This window comes from Dicentrarchus labrax, unplaced genomic scaffold (assembly GCF_905237075.1).
Source record: "Dicentrarchus labrax unplaced genomic scaffold, dlabrax2021, whole genome shotgun sequence".
Lineage (NCBI taxonomy): Eukaryota > Metazoa > Chordata > Actinopteri > Moronidae > Dicentrarchus > Dicentrarchus labrax.
The window spans coordinates 1,544,784-1,562,092 of NW_026136875.1; the positions used below are offsets into that span (position 1 = coordinate 1,544,784).

Genomic DNA, 17,309 nt, shown 5'->3' on the forward strand with positions numbered 1-17,309 from the left:
AATACCAAAAAGGCCACCCAGTTTTGAAATTCAATAAAATGGCATTCTGAATGGTCTTTTATGTTGAAGAATAGTTTTTATGTCGTACTATAGATTTAAGTTGTGTGGGAAAAAGATGCAGTCCAATTTTTTTTTAATGAACTTAATATTGCAACTTAGATGAACTATTCCTGGAAAAAGTAACCTGGCTGCCTTAAAAAAATAAGCTAATTCAGCCAAATGCTTAGTTTAGAAGTTTTATTACTATGTTTACACAAAAAAGAAATTCTAAGTTAATTGTACAACATGCTTAGTTTGTACAACTCAAGATATCGTTCCAAGTTTGTTGGTTTTACTGGTCATTTTATGTTGTCTAAACTAGGATTTAGGTTTGTACAACTTGAAATATCTTGTTGGTATCACAAAAAAAACTTGATTAAACTTAAAATCTAAAGCTGATGGGACTAATTTGACAGCTTCCCCTTTGTCACCCCAACTATTTATTCTAAGTTTAAGAAACTCAGATATATGTTTAAACAACTTAAGTTACTTAGTTTGCCAAACTCAACAATTTAAGCCTTAAATTGTTGTCCAACTTAAAATTCTAAGGCAGCCAGGTTACAAATTATTTTAAGTTGAACAAGCAAATTTTTTTTTCACAGTATACTGGACTGGCCTTACTTTTTCTGAGTACCTCCATCTTCAGTGCACCTTTTCTTGTCTGAAGGCGTTTTCAGTTACAAACATATACCATCCCCATCCCAAATGTCTGCTTTATAACACACAACTTAGGGGCTGAAATATCACTTATATTTTGGGATAAAATACATCCAGTGATTTTTTTTTTTGAAAAAAATGAAAGATGAACCATTTGTTTATCTGTTTGTGTATTTTTTTATTTCTTTTTATTTAAACACAACTTATGGTTATTATTTAAAAATTACCAACTGTGTTTCCAGGATAACTACTGCTGTAACTATGACAGCAGAAAGTAACCTTTTATTTAGATATTACAAGTTCCTCACATATGTATTGTCCATATAAAATAGATGTCAAAGATTAACACTTATTACTGAGCTGTAACATAGCAAGTGATCATAATGAGTGCTTATACACTTATGGAAGAGGCTAAGGTAGTTTGATTATTTCATATTCTGTGTAGTTATTGAAAATTCAGAAAAAGAACGTGGAAATTCCCTTAATTATGATGGCAAAACTTTCTTGGACTTGGACAACAAATTTCGTATCTCCTTGGACTGCACACCATAAATAATGGGGTTGAGGCTGCCAGGGATGATATGAAATAAAATGTTGCAGAGTTTTCTGAAGTCTGAGTACTGGGGGAAACGATGAAGAGTAATGATAGACATTCCACTAAACACCATGATCAGATACACAACCAGGTGGGTGCTGCAGGTCTTCAAGGCTTTACTGTTTAAAGACTTGTTGTTACTGGTCAAACAGACCACTGTAATCTTAGTATAGGTGAAAACCATGCTGCCTATAGAACCTGTGAACAGGACTACAGTGAAAGTGAGGCCATAGACATTATTAATGAACACATTCTCACAGGAGAGCTTAAACAAGGAGGCATTGTCACAGAAAGGGTTTGTGATCATAGTCCTGCATCGGTTCAGCCGTATGGTCAGACCGAGTAGAATCCCGACCAAAATGAAGGCCACTCCCCAGGCAGAAACTGTCAACTTGATCACCATTTTGTTGGTCATTATGGAAGAATAGCGCAGGGGATTGCAAATGGCCACATATCTGTCAAAGGCCATAATCATGAGCACTGTGTGACTGGTGGTACCAAACATGTGTGTGGTAAAAGCTTGAACAACACATTCATAATAACTGATGAGGCGCTCAGATGGAGGCAGCAAAATATCTGAAAGCAAACGAGGAACCATGATAGAGTTTCCAAGAATATCATTGAAGGGCAGGTTGCAAAAAAGAAGATACATAGGCTGGTGGAGGTTCTTGTCAATGAAAACCAGAACAGCAATACCCACATTTGCAACCATTATAAACAGGTAGGAGAAGAGGAAGAAGAGAAAGACAGGGTACAGAGACTCCTCAGAGACATCTATCCCCTCAAGTTGGAGTGTGAAGCTGTTGTAAGTGTAGTTGAAGTTTTCCATCAACCTGAAAGAACAAAATTATATTAATGTCATAAGTAATGTCCTCGTAAACTTGATATCATAGATTGTATCTAGTCTTATTAGTGACATAAATTTCTTGACATAGGTTTTGATTAATAAATTATCGAATGAGTCATGAAAATTCAAGGAACAGTTGCTTTCAGATCAGTAATACCTCCTTAAGTGGCTCGTTTCAGCTTCGCTTCCTTTCCCACTCACTGCTGATAATATCTACCAGCACCTACCAGGATCTCTGTAAAAAGGTTTTATAGACACAATGTTATCATCTGGGAATCAACTATCATTACCTCAGATAATGTGTGATGCAAGGTTAAGAAATCGTTATGATCATCAATTGCAAATGACGACAAGCTGAATCGAAGTTATGTTTACAGGCTCAGAGACAAAAATAAGTTTTGATGTTTGATGTCCACAGAAGAACCTACATGGACAAACTTTACAGCAAAAAGCAACGCTATTGCTCTTAAGAACTTTTGCAGAGGGTCGCCCTGGTATCTTACCTGGTAGAGGTGGTGCCCCATGTGCCGGGGCTGAGTCCTTGCCGCAGCAGCCATGGGTTCATGTCCGACCTGTGAGCCTTTGCTGTGTGTCATACCCTCTCTCTATTTTCGCTTTTCCTGTATACCTTGAGCTTTTCTGTTGAAATAAAGGCAATAAGCCCCCCAAAATAATCTTAAACATTTGCTGAGGACCTCACACTATCCTGGCATCAACCCTTCAGCTCTCTATAGATGCACACCAAACACCAAAACCTCTGTGGCTGTAAAATGAAGCCAATGCAGACGTTTCCCAAACTGCAGTTCCTTAAAAAGCCACTTGAGGCTGGCCCCAAAAGTGAGTCAATCTCCGTTATTCCCCCATATTAAAATGCCAGACTTTAGAGCGTCATGTCAGAGAGATTACTTCTTTTTTATTGATACAGTTTATGATACAAACAAGTGATGCATGGTTTACAGTTGAAACCTGCAGGCACTGCAGTTAATTTGCAGATGGGGCTGGCCAGGTCACTAAAATTAATTCTGATGTATAGCACATGAGTTGTGAGTAGGTGAAATAGGGTGATACGTCTCTCCATTAAAGAAGACGCTGTTAGTATTTATGAACGATGCACAGCAGTGTACCTTCATTGATTACTAAAATCTCCCCACACACCAACAGAATCGGTCAGGATCTAATGTTAATGTTCTGGGTTCTTCGACACATCCAAAAGGTCTCACACTCAGTCCAGGGTCATACAGAGAAATTGTTTGGAGTAATACAGCTGTCCTCTTAATAAAAGCCCTGTGTCCTCTGAGTTCTGGCATGTCAAATTTCTAAGTTTTAAGTATTGTTGCTTAAATGTTCCTCAATATTTGCAGTGATATTACTGAATGCATGAAAAGGTTTCAAATTACTGATAGCATCCTCTTAAATAAATCATTAAAAAAAACACTCATACATCAATACAACACACATTAGAGAAATCACGTTAAGAACTCCTGCTGCTCTACATAATGTAAAAGGTTACAGCGACCGGTAGTGGAATGAAATTTTCATGCAGGTTTGGGACTCTATATCAGACCAAATAATTTCTTTGGGTTGGTGATTTATAGGCACAGGCAGATACAGATGATATCTGGGCCGATCGGCGCATCAATAATACACACAGTGCCAGAGCTATGGAAAAATTTCATCATAAATCCAGGTCCCGAAAAGGTTGGTTGTCAGGAAAATAATTATTGCAGGACAGTGGCTTTAACTTCCAAAGTTATGAAATCACTGAGAGGATAATACCAGGGGAACTTCGTAGGGTGGTGGTACCAATTTTCCATCTATGAAAATAGCAACAAAAATTATGACAATGCCACGATACTGCACCTTGTCTTCAAGCACTTAGAAAGTCCTGTTGCGTATGTTAGACTTCTTTTTATTGCGGCTGGTACTGCTTTTAATATTATTCGTACACACTCCGCTTATAAAATTAGTTCAGTTGAAGGTTAATCATTTTTTATTAAGTGGTATATATCTTTTTTATTAAACACGGCTCAACGAGTGAATTTTAATTCCACACTTTCTGATACACAGTAAGCAGTACAGGGGTCTGAATTGTGCTTTACAAAGTGATCATGAGTGCTCATACACTTAATTACAAGGGACAAACTAGAAAACAGTTGTGCACATGTATTGTGAACCCTAGCTCACAGTACATTACAAAAAACCTTAGAAATTTACTTCATAAAGATAGCAAAACCTTCTTTGATTTTGACAAAACATGTCGTATTTCCTTGAACTGCAGGCTATAAATAATGGGGTTGAGGCTGCCAGGGATGATATGAAATAAAATGCTACAGAGTTTTCTTAAGTGTGAGTACTGGGGGAAGTGATGAAGAGTAATGATAGACATTCTACTGCTATTAAAGACTTGTTGTTACCGGTCAGACAGACTATTGTAATCTTGCCACTCCCCAGGCAGAAATTGGCATGTTTTGTCTTCAAGTTTACACACTACCTTAAAAATGTTCAACTCAGAATAATGGCCATACTGGTTTGTATCGGAATAATTTTGACAATGATCTGCAGATTTCTGCTGACTGCACCCCATAAATAATGGGGTTTAGGCTGCAAGGGATGATATGAAACAGAATGGCAGAAAGTTTCCTGTAGTCTGAGTACTGGGGGAAGCGATGCAGAAAAATGACAGTAAATCCACTCATCAGCATGATCAGATACAAAACCAGGTGAGTGCTGCAGGTCTTCAAGGCTTTACTGTTTAAAGACTTGTTCTTACTGGTCAGACAGACCACTGTAATCTTAGTATAGGTGAGAACCATGCTGCCTATAGAACCTGTGAACAGGACTACAGTGAAAGTGAGGCCATAGACATTATTAATGAACACATTCTCACAGGAGAGCTTAAACAAGGAGGCATTGTCACAGAAAGGGTTTGTGATCATAGTCCTGCATCGGTTCAGCCGTATGGTCAGACCGAGTAGAATCCCGACCAAAATGAAGGCCACTCCCCAGGCAGAAACTGTCAACTTGATCACCATTTTGTTGGTCATTATGGAAGAATAGCGCAGGGGATTGCAAATGGCCACATATCTGTCAAAGGCCATAATCATGAGAACTGTGTGAGCAGTGGTACCAAACATGTGTGTGGTAAATGCTTGAACAACACATTCATAATAACTGATGAGACGCTCAGAGGGAGGCAGCAAAATATCTGAAAGCAAACGAGGAACCATGATAGAGTTTCCAAGAATATCATTGAAGGGCAGGTTGCAAAAAAGAAGATACATAGGCTGGTGAAGGTTCTTGTCAGTGAAAACCAGAACAGCAATACCCACATTTGCAACAATTATAAACATGTAGGAGAAGAGGAAGAAGAGAAAGACAGGGTACAGAGACTCCTCAGAGACATCTATCCCCTCAAGTTGGAGTGTGAAGCTGTTGTAAGTGTAGTTTTCCATCAACCTGAAAGAACAATATTATGTTAATGTCACAAGTAATATCCTTGTAACCTCAATATCAGAGATTGTATTTTGTCCTATTAGTAACATAAATTTCCTTACATAGATTTTGACTATGATCGGAACTTATCCGAAGGAACAGTTGTTTCAGATCAGTAATACCACCTTTAAGTGTCTTGTGTCAGCTTCGCTTCCTACCCACTCACTGCTGATAATATCTACCAGCACATACCAGGATCTCTGTAGAAAGGTTTTATAGACACAATGTTATCATGGGGGAATCAACTATCATTACCTCAGATAATGTGTGATGCAAGGTTAAGAAATCATTATGATCATCATTTGCAAATGACAACAAGCTGAATTCAAGTTATGTTTACAGGCTCAGAGACAAGAAGTTTTGTTGTTTGATTTCCACAGAAAAACCTACATGGACAAACTTTATAGCAAAAAGTAACACTATTGCTCTTAAGAACATTTGCTGAGGGTCGCCCTGGTATCTTACCTGGTAGAGGTGATGCCCCATGTGCCGGGGCTGAGTCCTTGCCGCAGCAGCCATGGGTTCATGTCCAGCCTGTGGACCTTTGCTGTGTGTCATCCCCTCTCTCTATCCTCTTTTCCTGCATACCTTGAGCTGTTCTGTCGAAATAAAGGCAATAAGCCCCCCAAAATGATCTTAAAAATGTGTTAAGGACCTCACACTGTCCTGGCATCAACCCTTCAGGTCTCTATAGATGCACACCAAACACCAAAACCTCTTTGGCTGTAAAATGAAGCCAATGCAGACGTTTCCCAAACTGCAGTTCCTCAAAAAGCCACTTGAGTCTGGCCCCAAAAGTGAATCAATCTCCGTAAACCCCCATATTAAAATGCCAGACTTTACAGCGTCATGTCCGAGAATACTTCCTTTTTATTGATACAGCTTATAATACACACAAGTCATGCATGGTTCGCAGTTGAAACCTGCAGGCACTGTGGTTAGTTTGCAGATAGGTTGGGTAAGGTCACTAAAACAAATTCTGATGTTGTGAGTAGGTGAAATAGGGTGATACGTCTCTCCATTAAAGGAGATGCTGTGAGTATTTAAGCAGGAGGCATAGCAGTTCAGTTGAAGGTTAATTATTTTTTTATTAAGTGGTATATATCTTTTTATAAAACAGGCCTGATTCCCCCCTTTCTGATATACTGCTTATTGATACTGCTGACTACTAAGCAGTACAGGGCTCTGAGTTGTAATTTAGAAAGTGATCATAATGAGTACTTATACACTTAAATACAAGGGACAAACACTAGAAATTGAATGTGAACAGACAATAAAAAGAGACAACATATACATTTATAAAAAGAGAGACAATATGTACAATATGGCCCAATACTTAAATAAATGAATGAAGAGCCGCACAGGAATGTGCAAAAAGTTGTCCGGGGAATCTGCTAGTTAGCATTGTGATATATAATGATATTGATATTTATATGTTTATAAAATCCAATGAAAGAGCATTAATGAAACATAGATTCAGGGTGTGTGGTGTGTTTAAGAGTCAGTGTCAGTGGGGACTTGTTGATGAGGCCAGCTGCACATGGGAAAAAGCTGTTCCTGCTGTTTCTGCTGCCTCCTGCCAGAGGTTAGTGACTCAAAGAGTTTGTATCGGGGGTTGGAGGGGTCAGTGGCAATCTTACCAGCACGCCTCAGGGTGCTACAAATCCTAGAGAGATGGCAGATTGCAGCCGATCAGTGTCATTCACCATCATCATCATCGGCAGCCTGAACTTCTTCAACAGGAAGTACACCCTCTGCTCTGCTTTTTTTGAGGTCCTGGGTGATGATGGCACACAGGAAGCAGAAGTACTTCACAGAGTGACCGTAGAGTCCTTTTGACTGATGACTGGAGGTGCATCTGTTCATATATAGGGAGAAGAGCATAGGAAAAAGAACGCAGCCTTGGGGGGATCCTGTGCTGATGATCCGTGAGTCAGAGACAGCTTTCGATTGGCAGAGCTGGGCTGATGGTGTTGAAAGCAGAGCTGAAGTCCACAAACAGGATACTGGCATAGGTTCCTGGGGAGTCCAGATGCTGGAGGATGAAGTGAAGGGCCATGTTTACTGCATTGTCTACGGGGGAGTCCAGCAAGCCTCCACACTGTCTCCTCCATGGTCCGTATCCCACCTGGTTCATCACTCCTCAACATACAAGACCACTATAATTATTCTGATGATTCTTCCGTGTCTTGCAGCCCACCTTCCTCATCAGCAAAGATGAGGTCATCCCGTAGCCGTTGCCATGCTTCTCCAACTCAGACACCTCTGGTCTCTCAACTTGCAGCCGCTTGCGTTGTTACCACGGTCCTGCAAGGTCCCCGGACAACCAGCCTTCATCTAAAATCTTACAGTGGCATGTAATTCATTTTCACAGAATGGACAACATAGAAAAACTTTTTAACATTCTCATGTCTGCCCACTGTTACGGTTAACACAAGCGCCACTCATCCCTGTGACATCAGCGCCTGTTAAAGGTACAGCTCATCTATATCCTCCAGCTCAAGGACAGTCAATCGCCTGATTCCCAAGTGAGTCAAAGAGGCCTTCATTTATTGGCCCATTAGCTCACTTCGAAAAATAAAACATTTAGTTTATTCAAATCAATTGTATCTGTTTGGTTATACTTAATCTAATTAGGACCTCAACATGTAGAAATGAATCTTCAGTGGCCTTTTACATGGTTGTGTCAGCGATATTGACTCAACTCTGTAGTCAGTTTTGATGTCAATAGTTTGCAGTAGTGTTGGTTACTAACCCTAACCCTAACCCTAACAGTTACCACATTCTTATTAAAAAAACCTAAGTATATAGATTTTCTTTAAGTCAATGTTTATGTAGATCACAAATATAAATGGACCATGCTACACCAAGCTACATACAGTATTTACAAGAACAAAGTGGACTCAATTTTTAGCAACAAAGCTGTTCACATCAACAGAACATTAACTGAGGTGTTCTAATAATCTGTATTTACTGTATGTAGAGCTTTAGATTTCTCTGTTGGTATCACAGAATCCTTTCCTTTCCTTCTGACTCTCCATCTGGCTCTTTATTTTTAATACTAATACTAACACACAGCTGTTTGCAGGATGCATAGCGATGAGGTAATGTATCTATTTATAAGATTAATAACTGCAATATAAATGAAAGCTTAGCTAACTCCAAAGATCCAGTATGTAACATTTAAGACAATCTATTGGCAGAAATTGAATATAATATTTATGGGTTTGTATTTATTAGTGCATAATCAGCAATTAATAGCATTTTTTAAATATTTTATACAAACAACTGTTGATTGCCTGGTGCATGTTGGTCATCATGCTCATAATCACAGAAAGCTTCAGGGTCTTTACTCGTTGTTCTATACACCAGTGCAAATTTGTATATTGATTGCAGTGTAGTTTATTTCATAAACCTGTCTAAGAGGAAGAGATCAAATTCAGGATCACTTTTGAACCCTTAAAAATCCTGCAATCTATTGAATGACCGACCAAGATTGACTTGTGTTTTTGCCCATGCTCCATGTTTGTCCCTTCTTTTCTTTGCTTATCTTGCCCCAGTATCAACCACAAAAAAATAAAATAATAATAATATCAGGAAAACTCATCCCTGATGCTTACAGGGAACAAACTGCTTAAAATTCATCCAAATCACTCGTTTTACACAGACTTATTGTTATGCATTGAATATAATATGAAATGTACATAAAATCACAAAAACTAACTTTAAAGCAAAAACAGAAGGTTTGGTTGCAAGAGAGCATTCATTCAGTGTTCATGGTTTTAAAGGATGTGTTTGACTCATTTGAAATTTTGAAAGAACTTTCGTATCTTTTTGGACTGAACCCTGTAAATAATAGGATTGAGGGTGCCAGGGACAATAACAAACAGAATGGCAGACAGTTTTCTGTAGTCTGTGTACTGAGGGAAACCATGTCGAATAATGATACCAACAGACTGCTCTGCACTGTGTGTTCTGACCCCTTTCTATCAGAACCAGGATTAACTGTTTCAGCAGTTGAGCTACAGTAGCTCATCTGTTGGATCTGTGTTATTCACTTCACCTGTCAGTGCTCATAATGTGTTTAGTAATGTGTATGGGGGATTCATTTTTATATAACTGACCTGTTTAAATTATAGCAGTTTAAAGTTATGTGTAATTGAGGGAGTTCCCACTTTGAGAGACAGGAGGGTCACAGACAGCTGTTCTCAGTAATCAGGCTTTATTCAGCGCACTTCAGCTCAGTCTCTTTGCCCACTTTTGGATTAGTCAGGAATGCCAAGCGGCTCTTCAGAGAACTATGGATGATGTCAGGGATACCCTGTCCATTCTGAATTATACAGTCTATGGCCAAAATGCATCTATTTCCTTTTCTTTCGTATCTTTTAAATAGTAATACAAACCAAAACTTGATAATAAGTTTAGCCTGATATATAATAAAAGAACAACATGAACAATTGGACTGTCTTGTCTCATGTTTATTGGTTTTACATGTGTTACAATTACATATAAAACAGCCGTATTTAACTCAAATAACAAAAAACAATAATAACTATGTTTATCGCACCTTGTACAGCAGGATAATCCACAGACCTTGCCATGAGCAGGCTTCAGTATTTAATTTGTAGAGTAAAACTATGAATAAATGTTGTCATTTTACTTTTCTAATATAATTTTTTGATGCTTTGAGCCACACAAACTAAATTCTAGCTTCAATTAAAATCACAAGTTAAAGGAAAACTTTAATAATAGGTAGTGGAGGGCTCAATGACAAGGCTGAAAAATATAAATAAAGATAATATGCAGCATATTTTATATTTGAAAGTAGACACAGACACAGAGGTATAGTGAAAGAGCAGGGACTACAGCTCTTTAATGATCTAAAGGCATTAACGCCCTCTTATGTTTTTTGACAGACTTGTAAGCTAAAATGCTTGATGATGCTAACACGTAGCTCTTTACTGACCAGTCCGTAGATAATGGGGTTTATGGTTGGTGGAACGATGATGAACAGGATGCTGAAGAACTTCTTGATGTTTGGGGACACTGAGGGGAACCTCTGACTCAAAATTATGACCATTGCAGCTATTTCAGACAACACATACACAACAAGGTGCGGTGAGCACGTCTGAAAGGCCTTGCTGCGGACGATGCTGTCAGCACTGCCTTGTTTTATGGAAGCAAGCAGGATTCTGAAGTAGGAAAAGGCAGTGATCAGCCAGATAACTGATTTCACGGACCAGGTCATGGCAAGACCTAGAAACACAAAAGATAACACAATTATCCTAAGTATCATGTTAACCTCCAAAATTGTGTATTTTATTATATAAGTCTAAGTCTATAAGCACAACACAAATTACTTATTGTTCCATTTGACAATTTACTTCGGGACACTTTTCAAATAGAGTAGAACTCCTTAGAAATTATTTACAGACATTTACTTTTAGTGAACCAACCAAATGCTGAGATATTGGCCTATTGTGTACATTTTTAAGTTTTGTAGCATGCCTTAAAATCAAGAAGGCCTAGAGGTCATCAAAGCTTCATGGGACCCCCCCCTCTAATGGAGATCCCAACCCCCAGGTTGGGAACCACTGCTCTAAACGAATGCACTAACCATAGATATTATTTATGGTGGTGGGATGGCAGGCCAGGTTCAGTATAGCTCGATTGCTGCAGTAGACGTGTTGGATGACGTTGCCACACAATGGGACGTTCATGTGAAAGGCAAAAAGCACGGTGATACACAGCAGAGCCACGACCCAGGCCAGGGTGCAGCAAGACTGCAATCGAGCTGAGGTCATGATGGTGTGATACCGGAGTGGTTGGCACACAGCAACATATCTGCAGAGGCAGGTAAAGACATAAAAGGTAAAAGGAGAGATGGTGGATTGCTTTCAGACATGGGCTAGTTCACTCTGCCACTATTTCCCTGTACCACAAATGTCACACACACATTCATTCCCTTCTTCTTCCTCTTCTTCTTCATGGGATTAAAGTAGACCAGGGCTGGACAACCTCCAGTGGCTCCCTGTGGCTTTGACAAAAAATATAGTTTTTAACATTTTAATTCATTGTTGTTGCAGGTCTAAGGTCATTTTTAATTTATCCAACTGTAAAAATGTATATCCATTACACCCAAACCTTTACATCCTGATCTTTGCTCAATATTATGCTGAACATACACTGTAAGACTTTCGTCTGTAAATTTACAGTAATTAACTGGCAGCCGCTTCGCCAGCAAAAAAGTACCTTTTACTTTTATACGTTGAGTACATTTCAGAGCCTGTACTTTTACTTTCTTACTTCACTAAAGAATCAGCACTTCTACTTTTATCAGAGTATTTTGTACTTCTAATTGAGCAAAGAATGTGTGTTCCAATTGTTTTACATTGTAAGGCCAGTTCTGGCATATGTACTATTTTAGTGTATTTTAGGTTAAAGGTTAATAAATATAAAGAGTTTTATTAAGGATGGGAGACACAACTTAAAAATAAATAAGTTTGAAACTCAAGGTTTTACTAAAGAGGTGTTCTTTCTAAGAAATACCTTTCTCATCCTTAGACACAGACTGAAGACTTGGAAAGAGAGAAAGGGGGTGACATGCAGCATGCAAGGTCCTTCCATAACCCACTGATTATATTTCATAACATTTAAAGACCCAGTAAAATACAGCACCAAAAACATCTATCTTGACATGACAGTGACAGGACAGTAAAAGAACCACTTGAATGTTTGTGTTAATGTGTTAAGATACCTGTCATAGGCCATCGCACCCAGTATAGTCTGCACTGCGACGCCGTACGTGTGCACAGAGAAGGCCTGGGCGAGGGCCGGGATGTAGGCGATTTTCTTCTGCCCCATCAAAAAGTGCATCATGAGGCGAGGCAGCACTGCCGTGGCCCCCAGCAGATCACACGCCACCAGGTTGAAAAGCATTATAAACATGGGTCTGTGCAGGTTCTTGTCTATGACAATGATACACGCCACCACGCCATTCCCCAACAGGATTACCATGAAGTTAAACAGAGCCAGGGTGAACAGGGAAGAGCCATAGCCAGGTGATATGTGGAAGCCCTCCAGCTCGAACACTATAGGCTGTTTGAGAGGAGCTGCCATTGTTACATTCTCCATCCACAGCAGTGCAGTTCTGTAAAACACAAGTATATAAAAACCGTCCAAACAGGCATCAGTGATCATCATTTAAGATTATAACCACACACTACTATAAACTCCAGTACAGGGTTGTGAAACACATAAATGTGAACAGAATTACAGTATTCAGCCTGTAACATTTGTCTTTGTAAATCCTTAATCAAAACTACATGCAATAGATCACACAGTGGTACCTACAGTAAAACAGGCAACTGACGGTCTCAGAACAATTTAATATTTCACCAAAAGTTCACATAAAAAGAAAATAAAGGTCTAGTGATAACAACTCTGAAAAGGTTCGAGTGAAAAGCCTGAAGTGCCCTCTTCTGTCCTTTCGTCTGAGCTTTGATGATCTGACTTGTCGACCAGAGTGTGTTCGCTTTTAATGATTTTACTGTGATCGTGGTCAGTGACGCTGATCCCTGCCCACAGCACAGTTACCATTGTAACATCTACTGCCCCCTGCTGCTTGGGTCTCAAGCTGACTGAATGTTTGACTTTAAATAAGTTATTTATTTCAACAAGAGATAGTTAGACTTTGAACACAACGGTAGCCATACAGAATTGTGTAATCTTATCCTTTTACCACCTGAGTGATCATATGGGAGCATGCGGTCATCTTTATAATAATGACCTGAAGTTATTCTTACCACCAGTGGCTGAGGAAGAAACATCCGTCACATGCAACCATTTCAGCAAGCAACATCATCACTGTTGGTCGATGTTTCGATGGGATGTTCTTAAAATCTTGCACACTTGCTGCTTTGTCTATGTTCTCAAATCAGGGTGCTCAAGTTACAGAATAAAGCCTCTTGTTGGCCCTACTTGTTTATTCGATAGCTGACAGTGGAAAAATACCAATAAATAATGGTAGGGTGCTTTGCAGTTCATGGTCGGCGCCTAAACAGTGTGTAACATTGAAGCCGAAGATATAGTTAAAGTTTAACTGTTGTGTTAAGTTCTGAGGACGACCAATGGTCCAAACAGATGTAGGATACACAAGGCAGCTATCCTGCTAGGCAAATGCGTAGTTAAAAGCAGGTATACTGTATCTCCAGCCTTAGGAGGATCTCTTGTCCGAAATGGAATATAATATTCATCCCTATGTTTTCATTAGTGTATAATCACCTGAAGATTAGAATCGTTGAGTTTTTGTTACCTTAGAATGAGATTTTTTTATCTACAGAGGGAGCGGGTCCTCTTCTGGCAAAGTCCGCCATGTTGAACCGCCATGTTTCTACAGTAACCCAGAACAGACAAATCAAAACCTTGAATCTAGATAGGGTCACCAGGTGGCACCCTTACCTGGTTCCAAGGGTTTTCACTGAGCTGGGTAAAAAGCTTTCTCTTGCTTTGTACTTGGAATAATCTGAAAAATGTATTACATCTTATTATATCATTTTTAGCTAGTCCTCACTTCTTCGAAGGTCTGTCTGAAGGTTCAGACTTGGTCTTGAGGTTCGGGGAACGGTTAGGTTTATGCTAAGGGTTGGTGTTGTCATTGATGGTTAAGAGTAGGGTAAGGGGCTGCAGAATACATTATGTCAATGAGGATCCTAACAAAGTTAGAAACACAAGGATGTCTGTGTGGTTCCTGTGTTATTACAGGGCTGTAATGAGGCCTGTGAGCTCCCAGGTGTTTCAATGACCAGCAGGTTAATAGAATTAAAAGCTGCAGTGAGGGGTTCAGTGTGCGGACAGGGAGCTCTCTCTCAAGAGACTCTACCCTGCTCACTGGTCCTCTCTCTTTACATTCACACTTCTCCCTCTGCTTCCTCTGTCCATCTTATTATCTCAACCTTCTCTAAACCTGCACACGTGTTTGTTCTGGAAAGCAGTATTGTATTCCACCAAGCTTATCAACTTCTTTCTTCCTTTCAAGGCCAGCGTGTTTTTTTTAGCAGTTGTGCATTGACCGCAAACTTGCGTCTACGCTGCTGGAAAGTGGCTACAAGAAGGAGTCATGTCGGAGAGGAAGAAACAATCCAAAGTGTGATTTCATGTCAGTAAGATACTGAAACTATAGTATAACTCTGCTCTTTATCTTAACTGTGTTCAGACTCACAGGTAATGAAACAGTTGTGTTGACGCTGAAAACCTGTGTAAGCCTACTTTTTCTAATGGTACTGGTATCAATAAAATCGCACAAATTCCCTTTTCTATTATACACTAAAGAAAATATACCTATACATATTATATACTGTAAATAAAAACCCCGAAATCTTACACACTGGACCTTTAAGACTTCCCTTCATTGGAGGGAGAACAGCGTAGGACAAAAAATACCTGGACAGAAGGACCATTATGTGTTTTATCGAGGAAAAGTCATGGAGTCATTAAAACCAAAAACATGTGTGCGCTCATTAAGTTTCATGGGGGTCTTTCTGTTAAATCATGATATGTTCAAATGGTAAATAAGGGTACTAGAGGAAAGGTCACTGTTCACCTGGGACCATAAATATCCATCATCAAAATCTGAGCAGTAGTTCTGTGGACCAAAACATTGCATGTTGGTAAAACAGAAACGAAAAACTTCTTCATACATTGACAGTGACAGTGATGTGGGTCCCTGCAGGTCCCAGGAGGTTTCATTAGCTCCTATGATCTCTGATAAACATCTATTAGTGGGCCTCTGTCTTTGCTCCCAGAGGACTAATTACCATCAGAAACTGTTGATGAGTGTTTTGTTAGGGAGCAGCTCACAGCGGATCTCATTAATGATTTGTTTCAGAAACATTAACAGAAGTCATTACAGGCTGCTGTGGCAACTGGAACATACAGTGATGAAACTGGTGGACCATCAGGGGGCAGTGTAGTCCCTGAGCTCCCAACATGCAACAGTTGTTACAACTGTTTTTGTTTACTGTTCACAACGTTTTTCAATGCAAACATCTGATATTCAAGAGTGTACAGGTAGCCCATTTACCTTATTGTTACTATATATCCCACATTAGACTGGTTTACTGGGGGTCTTCAGGCCTTCTTGATTGTAAGGGATGTAAGAAAACATTTTATTTTTAATGTTTATATTATCATTCAACTTTGAATATCTGAACACAGGCTACACTCTGAGCCTTCCCTCTCTGCTAAGCCTGTAAAAAAGTGAAGAGCTAATAGAACAATAGGATAAGAAAAGAAAGCACTGAATTTGTTAAAGAGAATTGCATAAAAAGTTTTTAAAAATACCAGGAAAACTCATCTTTGATCAATTTTCACAGGAAATAATCTGTTCCAAATTCATCCAAATTTCTGGTTTTACACAAACTTCCTGCAGTTTACTGTTTGGGTTCATTGTACAGTTTATCAGCTGTTATTGTTATTCATTGAACATAATATTAAATATCCATAAATTATTATGTCACTTAATCAGAGGTTGTCAATATACTCAATGATAGAAAAGGGGTCCCTTAAAGAAAAAGGTTGGGAACCACTGCTGTATATGACCTACAAAGGTGAAGGAACAGGGTCCAACTTTAGGTGCGATTTAGTTTAAAACTTAGCTGTTGGTAGAAGTAGCTGCATGGTATAACACTTCAGGTTTATTGCCAAGTAAGTTTTCATATAACAGGAATTTATCTTGTAGCGAGACGACTGGTATGGTGTTCAACATCTGTACATCATACTGACTGCAACAATACCGAGCAGCTTCAGTCTGTAGATTTTTGAGTTCAGCTTTCCTTAATTTGTTGCCCCGAAGCCATGCCTCAGGTCACTCGCAAACATAATATTACTTTCTGATTTATTCACGTTCCACTGTAACACAAGTTTCATACTTTCAAAATGCTTTAGCTTAACATAAATATAGTTAACCTAAAACTGGCAGTTTGATGTTTGACTTACCACCGTTAAGGGGTGGTAAGAAAACTGGTTAGTTAAAATACAGCTGTGTGTAAGGATCACATGGTTTTCCCATTCTTCCTGCTTTAATGTTTGATTTAAAGTTCAAACTGAAAGCTTATAGAGCCCCCTTGATTGGTTTTTTTCTGAACATCTTTTTCACAATGTTGTATTCCCGCAGTCCACACAAACTGTTGGTGAGTTGGTCCAGCTCTGCAGATAAAGCAAAGATGATGTTACATTTTCCATGATGCATTTATTGCTCATAACTCCTTTCAAAAGGCTGAGCTCCAGCAGTATATAGCGACTGACTGACAACTGCTGCTGGCTGTGCTGGTTAAAGCTGGGGCTGTGGAAATAGTATCTACAGTGCAATGGATACTGCTATGGTAGCTGTCCTATAACTTTACCAATTAACTTTAGCAATACACTACAACTTCAGTACGCCAACACAACCATGTCAAAACTCCTGCGAGCAGTTCTGTCTTACACCCATTATAAATCAATGTGTCACAGCCAGAGTCATAACTGAGCTGAGGGTGTGCCCACTTATGTCTCAGCCACCAATACATAATACTATATTGTAATACAGCTCACTCTTCCTCTGTGGAGCAGAGAGAATGCAAATGTATTGCAAGGTAACCCAAAAGTAGTTCTAAAAAAGATATTCCCACCTTTATTTTTTGA

General features: G+C 39.2%; 3 protein-coding genes across 4 annotated transcripts; all 3 read right to left on the minus strand.

Annotated features, from left to right (window-relative positions):
• Positions 1–849: 849 nt before the first annotated feature.
• Positions 850–2,345, minus strand: LOC127360467 (olfactory receptor 146-like). The gene is made up of 2 exons (XM_051394904.1): positions 2,296–2,345; positions 850–2,124 (listed from the first exon to the last, which is right to left on the minus strand). Exon 2 carries the CDS (start codon positions 2,118–2,120, stop codon positions 1,182–1,184), a length of 939 nt encoding a protein of 312 aa, XP_051250864.1. The 5' UTR covers positions 2,121–2,124; positions 2,296–2,345; the 3' UTR covers positions 850–1,181.
• Positions 2,346–4,521: 2,176 nt separating this feature from the next.
• Positions 4,522–5,808, minus strand: LOC127360456 (olfactory receptor 146-like). Of its 2 annotated transcripts, none has more exons than XM_051394891.1 (2): positions 5,756–5,808; positions 4,522–5,594 (listed from the first exon to the last, which is right to left on the minus strand). In XM_051394891.1, exon 2 carries the CDS (start codon positions 5,588–5,590, stop codon positions 4,646–4,648), a length of 945 nt encoding a protein of 314 aa, XP_051250851.1. In that variant the 5' UTR covers positions 5,591–5,594; positions 5,756–5,808; the 3' UTR covers positions 4,522–4,645. The 2 variants fall into 2 exon arrangements, with proteins under 2 accessions (XP_051250851.1, XP_051250850.1); XM_051394890.1 differs by having other exon boundaries at positions 5,693–5,802.
• Positions 5,809–10,093: 4,285 nt separating this feature from the next.
• LOC127360455 (olfactory receptor 2K2-like) lies at positions 10,094–13,157 on the minus strand. Its single transcript, XM_051394889.1, has 4 exons — positions 12,984–13,157; positions 12,388–12,780; positions 11,248–11,474; positions 10,094–10,886 (listed from the first exon to the last, which is right to left on the minus strand). Exons 2-4 carry the CDS (start codon positions 12,762–12,764, stop codon positions 10,531–10,533), a joined length of 960 nt encoding a protein of 319 aa, XP_051250849.1. The 5' UTR covers positions 12,765–12,780; positions 12,984–13,157; the 3' UTR covers positions 10,094–10,530.
• Positions 13,158–17,309: the final 4,152 nt, after the last annotated feature.

Excerpts from the sequence above, each read along its gene's own strand:
- LOC127360467 (XM_051394904.1), bottom strand. The coding sequence starts at position 2,120 with ATGGAAAACTTCAACTACACTTACAACAGCTTCACACTCCAACTTGAG.
- LOC127360455 (XM_051394889.1), bottom strand. The coding sequence starts at position 12,764 with ATGGAGAATGTAACAATGGCAGCTCCTCTCAAACAGCCTATAGTGTTC. Across the intron at positions 11,475-12,387 it reads GGTGCGATGGCCTATGACAG|ATATGTTGCTGTGTGCCAAC; the intron begins GTATCTTAACAC and ends CTGCCTCTGCAG. Across the intron at positions 10,887-11,247 it reads CACCATAAATAATATCTATG|GTCTTGCCATGACCTGGTCC; the intron begins GTTAGTGCATTC and ends TTGTGTTTCTAG.